The 14,641-nt window shown below is 28.0% G+C and overlaps 1 protein-coding gene across 1 annotated transcript in view; it reads left to right on the top strand.

Moving 5' to 3' along the window:
* Positions 1 to 14,641, top strand: part of LOC136078127 (uncharacterized) — a 39,718-nt gene that overhangs the window by 9,743 nt on the left and 15,334 nt on the right. The window contains exons 2-5 of the mRNA XM_065793103.1: positions 9,350 to 9,589; positions 9,905 to 10,209; positions 10,292 to 10,446; positions 10,748 to 10,925. Of these exons, the coding sequence (XP_065649175.1) occupies positions 9,350 to 9,589; positions 9,905 to 10,209; positions 10,292 to 10,446; positions 10,748 to 10,925 (878 nt within the window). The remainder of the gene's footprint in view (positions 1 to 9,349; positions 9,590 to 9,904; positions 10,210 to 10,291; positions 10,447 to 10,747; positions 10,926 to 14,641) is intronic.

The following is a 14,641-nucleotide window of genomic DNA, read 5'->3' as shown; positions in this document are numbered from 1 at the left end:
AATAGGGGGATTCAGGTGATGAAGAAGAATGAGATATTAGTTTTAAAGAGATCAAACTGTGATCAGAAGAACCTAAAGGTGAATGTGGAGAAACTGAGCACTGACTAGGATCAGAAACAAGACATAAGTCGAGTAGAGAAGGTAAATGATTTGGGTTGTCTGGAAAGCGAGTTAGAAAGTTAACTATTTAAGTTAGAGATTGAGAAAGGCAAAAGTTGTGGGCTTTAATGCGTGCATAATCACTGACACTAGAGCCCAGTCATTCAGTGTGGTGGGCATTAAAGTCACCGACAACAACAGTATTAGCTGATGGATAAAGAGAGAGAGCTTGGTCAATATGATCAGAAATAACATCAAAAAGAGTGCAGTCTTGAGATGAAGGAGAGCGATATAGAACAAAGAGAAAGGCAATAGAGTGAAGTGGTGCTAAACGAAAGCACATGAATAGTCTGTGGATTCAATCCTAGTTTCACGACAAATGGATGAATTCTTACAAATGTAAATGCCCAGGCCAAGCATGTGACTATTGGAGTCTTTACGAATTAGAGGCAGATAACCATCAACACTAAGATCACAAGATGAGACAGCCGAACTCAAATTAGTCTCACAAAGAGCAAGTAGGTCTGGTGAATTTTGCAAGAGATAAGACTCAACAGAAGAAAAGTTACTTCGAAGACCACGAATATTAGTGAATGATAGGTTTAGAGAACTTGGTGATGATGATGGTTTTTTGTGTTTTATAGTTTTTGGTACTTTATTCATTTTTAAATTAGATTGAAGAACTTGACTCAAAGCATAGATAGTACTCAGAACACCGTTTAATAGCCCAAGCAATTGCCTCATTACTACTAATAAACCCTAAGCCGTAACAAAGGGCTCCAAATGTGGCCTCCGCAATGCACACCAAAAGTACAAACAGGGACACCATCCATGTGCAAAATGGCACTGTTAATACTTTGATATTTTTCAGCTGTTGATGGAATCAGCCTCTCTGAGAGCTACCACAGAGTTCGGGAAACCTGACTACCAGCCGGCCTCAGAACCATAAAACTGAGTTTTAGAGCTGTACCCTCATTAGGAGATAATAGAATGAGTTGCCTAGTCATAAAAACAGAGTCACAAGCAAAACCCACGCATTGAGTCAAGAAGATCCAGCATTCAACATCCTAAACTGGAAACAATGTATTAAAAATACATCTGAGCCAGCCTAATAGATGAAGAAGGGGTGCGAGGCTGGTCAACAGATAAAATCTGTTTACTTCTTAATATATATATATATATATATATATATATATATATATATATATATATAAATATATATATATATATATATATATATATATTTTACACCTTTATATATATGTATATATATATATATATATATATATATATATATATATATATATGTATATATATATATATATATATATATATATATATATATATATATAAATATATATATATATATATATAATATATATATATATATATATATATAAATATATATATAAATATATATAAATATAAATATATATATATATATATAAATATATATAAATGTAAATATATATATATATACAAATAAATATATATATAAATATATATATAAATATATATATATATATATATATATGTATATATATATATAAATATATATATTTACATAAATATATATATATATATAAATATATATATATATATATACATATATATATATATAAATATATATATTTATATAAATATATATATATACATATAAATATATATATAAATATATATATATATATATATATATTTATTTATATATATAGAAATATATATATATATATATATATATATATATATATTTATATATATATATATATATATATATATATATATATATATATATATATATATATATATATATATATATATATATATATATATATGCACATATACAATCACGCTGGTTATTATACTCACGCTGAGTTTGTTACTATGCATATATTTATGCATCCAAGATATATCTTGGATGCATAATGCTGTAATGCAATGGAATTAATGATTAACAATTTATAAACCTATATTTTTAATTCTTTTAATTTTGTCTATTAACTGATATTCAGGTTTTATATAGGCGGACAAAAATTTTAGAAGCGCGCAAATAAAAGATTAAAAATAATGTAATTAAAAAAAATAACTTTTGTCTTACGGAAACTTGGTGTGAGCGTGGTGAAGCAAATGCCTAATTTGAACTAATTAATTACTAATCAGTTCATCAACCACGTGGTTTTGGTGTAGGTGGGGGTGTATGTATTTTTGTTCACAACTCAATTAGTTATAATTTACGTCACGATCTCTGTGTAAATGAAAAAGGTTGTGAGTCATTATGCATTGAATTAATAAATAAAACGACAAAAAAAATAATTTTAAATGCCACATACAGACCTCCATCTACTAGCTTAAAAAAATTTTAAACTCATCTTAAACCATTCTTAACGAATATAAATAAAACCCGAAGTCATGCCTAATTAGTTGGGGATTTAAACATAGACCTAATAAACCTTGCTTCCAATAATAATGTTAACAATTTTATAAATACTCTTCTTCAAAATAATTTAATTCCGTCAATAAACAAGCCAACGAGAGTGACTAACAACTCTTCTACACTTCCTGATAATATTGTAACTAATAATCATCTTAATAATCGGATCATTTCCCAACATTTCTAGTTATAACAATATATTATTTAACAGTATTCCTTCTCAATCCATTATATTAAGGCGACAGATCAATGAAAACTCTGTAAAAAAACTTCAAAATCTTTTAAAAGACAACGTTGATTGGAATTTGGTATTGCAGTCACATGACGTTAACAACGCATATGATCTATTTTTAAATCAATTCCGCAAGCAATGTGATCAAGCATTTCCTGAAAAAAAAAATTATTGTAAAAACCAAAACTGTTTTAACTCCATGGATGTCTAACGGGTTACTAAAATCAAAAAGAAAACAAAAGTTATATGATAAGTACTTGAAAAAAAAACAACTCATAAAAGCAAAATGACATATAAAAATTACAAAAATATATTTGAAAAAACAAAACGGAACTCAAAAAAGCTTATTATGCAAAGCTATTAAGTAAAGCCACCAGAAACACCAAAAAAACATGGAGTATAATTAAAGAAATAATAGGAAAAAATATTTATGCGAGAAACATTCTGCCAAAAAAAAAACAATTGATAAAAACACAACTTATGATAAATCAATTATTGCTGAATAACTAAACAGCTTTTTTACTAATACTGGTCCGAATTTGGCATTAAAAATTCCTATGAATTCAACACCATTTGAATCTTACTTAAAAAATTACGATAAAGTTATGGACCGCCTTTTTTTACCTTATAACTAACAAAAGTGCTGGGTTTGATAAAATTAACATAATGTTGTAAAATCAGTATATAATATAATAGAACCCTCGTTATTTCACGTATTTAATCTTTCACTTAAAACAGGTATCGTCCCTGAAAAGCTAAAAATTGTACGAATCACGCCGATATTCAAGTCCGGAGATGACTCAAATATCTCTAATTATAGGCCAATATCTATTTTACCTTGTTTTTCAAAATTACTCGAGAGAATAATGTACAATAGACTTTTTAATCACTTATCAGAAAACGACATGCTGTATTCAAAACAATTTGGTTTCAAAAAAAAATTCACAGTGATATTAATACACTATTTGAAACAACAAACGAACAATTATTGAAAGTTAATGAGTGGTTCAAAAGTAATAAACTTTCTCTAAATGTGGATAAAACCAAATTTATTTTGTTCCACAATGTTAATAAATCAAAAAATATTCCCATCAAATTGCCTAACCTAATAATCAATAACACTAACATTAAAAGAGAAAACTCAGTAAACTTTCTAGGCGTAATCTTAGATGAACATTTACGTTGGAGTTTACATATAAAAAGTATTGAAAATAAAATATCAAAAAATTTAGCAATAATATATAAAACTAAACCATTTTTAATCAGTAGTTCTTAAAAAAGTTTATATTTCTCTTTTATTCATTGTTATTTAATTTATTGCAATATTGCATGGGCAAGTACAAAGCATACGAAATTAAAAAAATTGTACTGTAAACAAAAACACGCGTGCAGAATAATTTTTGGAGCTAATAGAACTCTACCTTGTGAAGCCTCTTCTGCGTATACTTGGAGCATTAAATATATATAAAATCAACTTACACCAAGTTTTAATGTTCATGTATAAAACAAATATAGGATTATCTCCTAAAATATTTCAATCCTATTTTGACAAAATAGTTCATAAATATCCAACAAAATTTTCAAGTAACAACTTTGTTTTCCCAAAATATAAATCAAAACTAACTTCATATTCAGTTTTTTATCGTGGACCCTACTTGTGAAAAATGTTTCCCAAAATTGTAAATACACATAAAACTAGTATAGAGCAGTTTAAAAATGAATCAAAACAGGCATTCTTACTTATGGATTTTAATATATCCGATTTTAAATGTTTTTTTTTAATTAAAACTCAAATACAAAAAATAATTAATACAAAAATAATGTCACTGAGTGTATCAACATTTTTTTTTTTAATTATCTTAATTATGGTATTACCTCTCTGACGTTTGCTAATTTATTTACGTTATTTCTATGAAGTAGACTAATTTATTTATGTTATTTCTATGGTGTATATTAATTTATTTACTTTTTATTTTTAAATCTTACTTTAAATTTTTAAGTTTTAAGCAAATGATAATATCTTATTTATTTTTTCTTATTCACTTGATCTTACTCTTCCTTTAAATTCTTATTCTTAAAGTTTTTCTTTAAAAGGCAAATGATCTTACTCTTTCCTTAAAGTTTTATTCTTTAAGTTTTTCTTTAAAAGGCAAATGATCTTACTCTTTCCTTAAAGTTTTATTCTTTAAGTTTTTCTTTAAAAGGCAAATGATCTTACTCTTTCCTTAAAGTTTTATTCTTTAAGTTTTTCTTTAAATGACAAGGAATTTTTATCTATTTTACTTTTTTATTTTTATTTTTATTTAGTAAATAGTTTGTTAACTATAGATATTTAAATATTACGGTTTTTGTAAAGACGTGAGAATAGGGCTCGGTGATAAGGCTAAATTAGTCTTCTTCTTGCCCCGCCAATATTTATTTTTATTTATGTGCTTCGAGACTGTATATATTATTTAACGGCAAAAAAAAAAAAAAAAAAAAAAAAAAAAATTATGACTAAATGTTTTAACCAATGTTGATTGAAATTTCTTTTTTATGTTTAATAGTTATATTAATAACATCGTATTTTCAAGGTAAATTTTACGTTTTTAAAAAATTACTAATTTATGCAACGTCTATTATTAAAATCTACTATTTTTTTCAACGTTTGTATTTTACTACCAATATAGAAGTTTATTTGTTGAAGGTTGTTGAAGGTTGCTGATGGTTGTTGAAGGTCGTTGAAGGTTGTTGAAGGATCTTTATATTTTAGAAGAACTTTAGCTAAGTTTTATGATTGAATATTATGATTGATTGGTATCATTTATATAATAATGTCTGTACCATCAGTAATGGTTTGATATTGTACGATACTTATTATAAAAGGAATGGTTGGTATCGAATGGTCGCACAGTCTTGTTTGACATCGATAAAAAAAAATGAAAATGTGAGTTTATGAAAAAAATACAAATACAATCTTTTCGAAAATTCAGATAATATTTTTCTGACCATATGTTTGTCAGAGAATAAAAAATGAAGATACCAGGCGAAAACTATTATACCATGCGAAATTTAATTAAAACAACAATACCAGAAGAAAATTCATGAAAGCAATAACACACTAGATGATTAAAATTAATTTTTTGATATGAGAAATTAATTTACAGAAACGATAGCACATAATTAAACTAAAATTGCTATATTGTATGAAATATTAAAGGATTAGTATGTCAAACGATACCTAACGATGCTTAAGAGTCGTTTGTTAAAAGGAAGAGGCAAAATCAGCAACTTGAAATATTTGAGTTATTGGATTTTCTTGAAAAAAAGTAAAATCTTTTCATAATCATAACCATTTTCAAAATCATTCCAAAAAAAGACCCTGAAAATTTGAGACCATATTTCAAAGCGGCTAAAAAGTTATTGCGGTTTAAAGTTTCATAAAACGTTGACTTTGTCATTTTTCAAAGTTTTCAAACAATAAAACTTATGCTAACTTTGAGAAGCAAAAGAATAATGTACTAACGAGCTATTAACAGATTTTCGAAAATGGTTTATACACCTATATAATTTCAATAAATTAAAAGACTTCAATAGGTGGTTTTGCCTAAATGAAGATATCTTTAATTCAAAATGACTTTTGACAGAAAATAAACCAGTATAAAAACACTATGAAATATATAAATGAGTCTATAATAAAAAATAATTATTCATTCTCTACAGTATTTCTTATTCACATCCATGTCTTCTATGCTAAAAGCAAAATGCTCCATATGTTCTTGCTAAGGAATCTTAAATATCTTGTGGCTGTTATAACAAATTCTTGTTTGGGATACATCCAATAAAAGGTTTTATCCAATATAGCTATAAGGTTGATAATGTGCATCATCATCATCATCATCATCATCATCATCATCATCATCATCATCATCATCATCATCATCATCATCATCATCATCATCATCATCATCATCATCATCATCATCATCATCATCATCATCATCAGCATCATCATCATCATCATCTTCATCATCACCATCATCATCATCACAAGAGTGACTTGTTTGATTTTCAAAACTCCTTAGTCCAAGAACAAACTTTCCAACGTTATCATTATTTACCTTCTCAACATTGGCCAAATTCTTGTTAATTAAATTTTCAGTGTAATTTGCAAATACGTTTTCTACTAATTCTTCTTTAAAGTCCTCAATAGCTTCAACTTTTTCAGGTTTTTTAACCAAACGTTGCTGGTATTTTTTGGACATTCTGCTAAATTAGGAGAGAATTTTCTGTCGACTAAGGTATTCAATAAGACTTAATGATTTGACACCTTTTTTATCTTTCATTGTTCTCATTCTAAAGAGAACTTTTCTGGTGTTGTTTTATGTACTGTTATTTCTACCGCTATAAACTTTAAACTTTCTAAACTTAAAATCTTTCAGTATGGTCTTTTCTGTATAAATCTTGTATGCTTACGTACAGGTTCAGCTCATCCTGTAACATCAATATTGCACTCTAATTTAAACTTACTTTCCATAACTATTGGTTCAGTATCAATTCTTTTGAGATATTTGGAGTTGGACGAACAAATAAACAAATCAGCATGATGTAATAAATTGAATCCATTGATGTATGTTTGTAATGGTTGCTGTTGGTATTTTTATTCTAATGGCTTCGAAGGTCAGCTAAAGTATCAAATAACAAGACATGACTCTTCACTGCAGTAGACACCAGTGTTAAGGCATCTACCTTTTTGTTTCTATTGATTTCTATTTGCTCTAAAAATTTCTCCACCATTGAAAGGTTAATTCTCTGTTAAACCATAAACAAATTCTAATCCTGAAAACGGAACTGTTTTACCCTTACAATTAAAGTATTGCCATTGCCTGATTGAAATTGAATGGGTTGAACTAATATTCGTTATCTTGCTAACATTAACTCGTTTTGATTTGTCAATTTCAACCATGAATACTTTTGAATCTTTTGAACCTCCAAAAAACAAAATTCTTTACTCAATATCCTGAGCTGACGTACAATTATTTCCAGCGTTGATATATGCAATAATTTAAATCTTAGCGACAGCAGTTCCGCGATCACATTTTTTCTTTACCTTTTTGTGGCTCATTGAAATCATATCTTAAGAGGCGTATGCCTAACAACTTGAAAATATAAAACAACGTTTTGTCAACTGAGTTAGTTGAAAACATCCTAAAATAAAAACAGATAATGATTCATAAAATCTAGTGGTTTATAAAAAAGTAAACTATATCATCATACATTACAAGAGCCTAAATTAATACCCCCTCCACCAAATATGCAATTAAATTGCAAGGAATTTGTTTTTTAGCAATAATTATAATAATTATATTCTTACCAGCTTTATCATTTTTGTGCCCAGGTTCCAATCATTGCAATTTTTTGCAAATCATTTTTATATGACATAAGTATGAACATATATATGTTTGGAGTTTGCTATCTCAAACAACAAAAAATGCTGGACCCGCCCCTGTGTATGTATAAATATATTTGGAAAAACTGAGGTTATTAATAGATCACGTAATAACAACCCTTTGAAGAAACTTTAAAACTTTCACGTTAATAAAGTGACAAAGTGGGTAGATGCTAGCGCATTGGCACTGGTTTAAAAATAAGTTGACTATTACTAGGAGTGATAGTTAAAGTATGCTTGAACTCAACTCAGTAATCAAATAGCTAATTATGATTTTTTCATGGAAAATTAATACTCTGCACCTTTGCAGTGATTCAAAGTTAGTTTTTTAATGGGATAACAATGGGTTAAAAATGGGTAAAGGAACAGTTACTGGAATTATCATTGAACAAAGAGTAGAAGTGGATCAAATGTGTCAATATGTACGCAACCTATGACCAGCAAAAATTTATGGAAATTCGGCTAAACCAACTGAAAATAATGATAAAAATTTGTTTTGCTTGCTAGAAAGATATACCAATGCTGGAACAAAACGTTAAGAGCAGTCGTGGCACAGTGGTAGTGCACTTGCCTCAGAAACAAAAGATTCGTGGTTCTAACCCCACCTCTGGGCAAGTTGTGCAACGTCGGTAAGGAAGGAGGCGTGAAGGTCCAAATAAATGCTCATCCACGGTGTTCTCTAATAAGACCGTAAGAACTTCTTCGGTCACCTAAAAAAAAAAAGAAATTAGAAAAAAGCACTATATATTTTTTTTCACCCAAATGTTTTATTACAGACTAATAATTAAGACAGATTAAAAAAGAAAAGTTTGTAAATATAAGTCAATTGTTATCACAAGTTAAGCTTGGAATTCTGATCGTAACCAATAAATTACGGTGTTAATAGTTATTTTAATAATTGAAAATATTCAAGTTATAAAAACTAGATACATTTATTAATATCGGAATAATTCATAACTTGTTTATTTGTGTTTCTTTTGCAAAAACACATCGGCGTTGTTAGCAAAATAAATACACTAAAGTATTAATCTTATTTTTTCAAAATTAATATTCTTTCATAGTAAAATCATAAAAAAAACATCGAGGAAATTCTGCGGGGAAAAATAATATTTGATGGAAAAAATGTTTATTTTATGTTTATTTGATATTTTTTCTCACGCAGATTCAAATTTGGAAAACACTATACCAACATACAGTTTGGGTTACTTTGGTTCACCTGTATTTTTAACAAATCCTGCAAATGATAGTACTTGCGTGCAATCTTGCTGGAACAAAATTGAAAGTGGTGAACTGTACGAGGGAGCAGTTATAAATAACAATTATAAATATTGCTTCTGTACTGTTACACAGGTCGGAGAACAATTAAATTACTTTGATAGTCGAAAAAGCATAAATTTTCTATGTAAGGTTTTTATGAGTGGTATATTACTTTTTTTGAGATATTCCTAGTATAAAATCCTTATAGGATTCTATAGGATTTTTGAATGAAAAAAAATATCTGACTTAACGCCATAAAATAGAAGACTTTGAAACGAATGTTTAAATAGTTTTTAGCTACCAATTTTTTTCCTTCAAATTTCTATAGAAGCTATAAAACATTTTGACTAGGTATTGTGTGTAAAATGCTGTCAAGCTGTGTTGTCTATGTTACACCATTGTTTCTTGTTTCAATAGGTAAAGTTAAATTTTTAAAATAAACTTTCCTGATAATATTTAGTTTCGATTTTTAAACCAGAATTGGCATCTTGCTCTATTGGTTCCTATATAAATTTTCGAGTAAGAATCAGTTTTTATCTTGAAGGAGATGATGAAAGCAAGTTATATTTTATTGATGATCTTAATAATGCAATGAGCTATTCAGGAAGGATAATTATCACACGATTTATAAATCTTGGTCGAAGTTTTCATATGTCTATATCAACAGAGAGAAATAGCCAGAGTAAACTTTATTCCTTGGTGAAAGAAACGTATTCTGGAAATCTAAATTCTAAGTTTGAAAACTTTTATGCTTTAGAAACGAAGGTGAGCTTTTTTTTGCTGCTATGATTCATTTTATATGAGATTTTATTGTTGAAAAATTTCATTTAAATTTCATTTAAAATAGATCGGCGATATGTCTCTTGCGGATATTCACAAGGAATGGGCTGTGTTGGTTTATTCCACTAGTAAATCTTTGTGGGTTACATTAACTCCTTTTACAATACAACGTCCAGTAAAAAAATGTAGTCTTATCATAGCAGTGTCAAACTATACTTTAAAGTACGTTAAAAATTATAACTATTTTATGTGTGTGTGTTTGTGTAACGTTTGCATATTTTTGAATACAAAAAAGGATATAAATAACAATTTTTTAGGCTGCGAGTGTGCAAAAATGCAATATCTTCATGCTTAAAAAAGGGCAAAAATTACAGTCAAAGCGTTTTTATAATTGATCATTTTTAAATACCAAATAAACACAGTAAAGCATTTGCAAAACATTTTTTTAAAAACTTTCCGGAGCAGCACATAACGAGTTTTGCTGCTTGTGACTTAAAGGATTTATATTGCTTTTTATTTTCAGTCAAAGTATGTTCATTAACTTCAACATGACAACTAGCGCTGACTGTGTTGTAGATCTTGAAAACGTCACAATAATTGTTGAACATAACCCAAGATTCAAGCTTAAAAGGCTTACTTGGGATAACTTGAGCATCAATCCAACATCAGTGATTAATCATTCTAACTTTAATCTTATCTATGTAAGTATAAATTAATTTGTAAGGAATGTTAAAAAAAAAAGTTCCAGGGTGATGTTGTAATTTTCTGGAACCGCCTTGATGTCTACATTTAAAAAAATAAAAACTTTTTTCGAGATCCAAGAAAAAATATGCAAAAATTTTTTGTAGTATTATATTTCAGTATTTTCACTTATATGCGCAATAAATATTTTGTTCCATCATGAGTTATTCCAACTCCTTTACATATTTTAAAAACTAAAAATGTTATATTTTAAAGTCTCAAAATGCTCACAATAGACAGAGCATTATTTGGTGGGTTCTCATTACAACAATAGTTAATGAGTTATCGGACAAATAACTGCAAAAATAAAATACTATATCAAATATAATATTAAAAGTAAAAGCGAGCCTTCTAAAAACATAAATATTTCCAATTAAATTTTGAAATGTGCATGTCTACTGTTATAAAAAGTAATTCAGCAGTTTTGATTGATAGGTTGTAACAGCTTGGAGCTTTGTATCCACATAGAACCGTTTAAAGCTATAATGAACAGAGACCATTTCCGTACTATTTGTTATCTAATAATTTTTGAAAATGGTTACATGACAACTTGAGTATGCACTTAAGGAGATAGATGCTTTCTTGAAGGCATTGATGTGACACAATAAGATATGACCAAACTTAAACCAAAACAAGTTTTCTTTAAGTTCTTTAGTTTTGTCATTGAACACATAAGATTTCTCAGTTTATGAGGTACAACATCAAACTTGGATTTAAGAGTATTGTCTAATGTTTCTATGCTGTCTAATATCTTTGAACACCGTTCTTTCATGAATTGGCCATTGTGCAATTTTTGCTTATCAAACCCTATTGGTTTATACCACATAAAAACTGATGTTTCTGTTTAGGATAGCATTTTATCACCTATGTTATAGAAACGAATTGTATTTCCAGAAAACAGGAGAAACTCCATTGGGGAGAGGGTTTCTGAAACAGGTGCATTTTCTGGTAGATCTAACAAAGGATTAAGGACACATATTTTGATGGCTGTTATAGAAAATCTACTTTCTGTGAGTTTCACAATCCCTTTTGTATTGCTACGCATTATCTCTAATTATACCAAGTGTCCTGAAAAAAAACCTAGGCTAAATCCTTAATTAAAATATCCAGCATGAATTTTTAATTGTTCAAAAGAAATAAATTTATTAACGATATACCGATTCCTAATTACCTTGTATGATCACAGATTGTAAAATTCTGCATATTCCACTTTGATAGTTCAGACCAAATGAAGGGGTAAGTAGAGCAAACTGCTTTAATACCAAAATAAATATTAGCAAGCTTTAAGTCAAATGCTAAGAAATACTTCTCTGTTGCATTTCCTAATAAACCTATTACCTGCTTGATGTTGTGGTGGTTTTCTTTGACATCTAAACAATAACAATAATGATGTGTTTCTTAACTCTTCCGTCCTCGAACTTTTTATGCTTTAAAACCTCTTAGTATGAGAACATGGTTTTAGGTTCATTTATTTCATATTCAATAATAATTAAACGAACCTTTAAAAACCTCCTCCATCTATCCTAATCTTTCCAAACCAATCAAGGGATATTTTCTCTCTTCTTTTACTCAAGTTGATTAATTGGCTCAGACACAATTTCGAAGTAAATTAAAAACTGTTTTTGCTCATTGATTTGAAACTCTGCAACGTCAAAGAAACTTAGAGCATTGTCTTAAACCACAAGTTTTTTTCTTATGCTGGTTTTAAAAACTCCTTTTATTTCCAGCTCGTAAAAACAGCACAATTAGTTTTTGTTTGTGAATTAATTAACCTTATATATTTGTAAACCTTGTGATTTCAATTACTAGCATCTTGTTTTCAGAAAAAGATACTTTTGACTCGTTTTTCTTTGGGATTTCAATGTTAAAAGTTTAGGAATCACCTGCTGCTAGAAGAACCCACTTCAGAATTGGCTTTAGGATTTAAGTACAGAAAAAACTCTTCACCTCTTTCAACTGAAATGTATTATTACAATATTAACACCAACAATTGTCTAAACCTACATAAAGTTTTTATATTTTCTTGATCTTAGGCTAAAGAATTATTATTCATGTTACTTACCTCAAAACAGTGTTGTTTCAAGATTATGCATGAAAACCGATATATTGTTGAGATATGGTAAACCTCGTCCAACTGTACATAGACGCCTTTGTCATACAGATATGGTTAGGGTAAAGTTATGACAAAAAAATTCTTTAGCAAGTAGTGGGAATCGACGAATATTTTAATACTGATTAAGAAAATTTATTTATTTTGTTCTAGTAATAAAAAATTTCCCGCACTAAGACACCTAACATCATGGAGGGTGCCATATATATGACACCTACAATGTTGTCATGTGTCTTGGTGAAAAAAGATTTTGACAATAAATGTATTACAAAAAAAATTTTTACTCTGAAAGTATATCAAGTTAGACCCAAAAAACGCGTAATTTCATGGAAAAATTAAAAAAATTTGGAGCTTTTAAATAAAATCTATTTTTTTAAAAAGTCATCACTTTTAAACTCAAGTTTTAAAAAGGCACTTTTGAAGACGTTTTTTAACAATATCATTTTAAGGAAGTTAACATTTAAAATAAAATTGTTGTTTATGAAATCTCTATAAAATTTCACATCTTTTGAGGCTGAACATGATATACTTTGCGAAGAAAGTATTTTTTGTAAAATGCTTATAATAATAAGTCTTCTATAGATTGGTCCAATGACTTTTATAACTATTTTATCTCAAAGCAAAAAATGCAAACTTTATTTCGATTATCCTTGTGGTTTAATGCATGAGTTATCATCCTTTAAGTACTGGTGGCAGAAAAAATCTGGATTGATGAACTGTTTAATCTCTAAAGTTTTCTAGTTAAGAAATTGTCGAGATTTAATATAGTATTTATTACACATATAAGGGAAAATACTGGATTTTCAGAGTTTTTACAAAAGTCTTTTTTTTTTCTTGGATCACGAAATTTTTTTTTCTATGTGTTATTTTTTGAAACGAGGAATCATTACAGTTCTAAAATAATATAACATGATTATAGGACAAATTTTTATGCCTTGAACTTACTAGGGTGTGAATTTTATTCAAATTTAAAGTAAAATTAAAAGTAAAATTCATTTACTCAAATTTCAGTCAATATATATATTTTTTTCAGTGTTTTTATTTTTTTTAAGTAATTTCATAAAGATATATATTTTAACTTTTTTTTTTTTTGAACCAAGTCTAAAAGTTTCTAAATAAATTTAAAATTTTATAAAGTTAAATGATTACGTAAATAGTAAATAATCAATCAACCTATGTCAAGTTAATAATTACATCGATACTTATAGTAGGGTGGGGCAAATCTAAAAGTTTTTCTAAAACAAGCTGTTTCTAAGGTGAAATGTGATGCTGAATTCAAATCTGGAAGAATTTTTAGCCTTCGACAGCAAATTTGGTTAAAAGTTTGCTACTTTTTTTTAAAATGGATGTCAGAAATTAGTGAAAAATATTTTTTCACAAATATAAGCGTGTACTTTATCATTCTATATGTTTTCTTGGGTGCCGGATCTAAATATTTCAGAAATTTGTGCGTCAAATAGCATTTTAGGTGAGGAACATGTTTTTCCTGTCCAAAAAGTTTGTAGAAATAAAGAGAACCTGTTTAAAACTTAGTAAATAGTTACGAAAGTCGACGTGCACCTTTGT

The sequence above is a fragment of the Hydra vulgaris genome, chromosome 03 (assembly GCF_038396675.1).
Source record: "Hydra vulgaris chromosome 03, alternate assembly HydraT2T_AEP".
NCBI classification, from domain to species: domain Eukaryota; kingdom Metazoa; phylum Cnidaria; class Hydrozoa; order Anthoathecata; family Hydridae; genus Hydra; species Hydra vulgaris.
The sequence above is the reverse complement of the archived record's forward strand: the minus strand, read 5'-3'. Positions and strand labels throughout refer to the sequence as shown.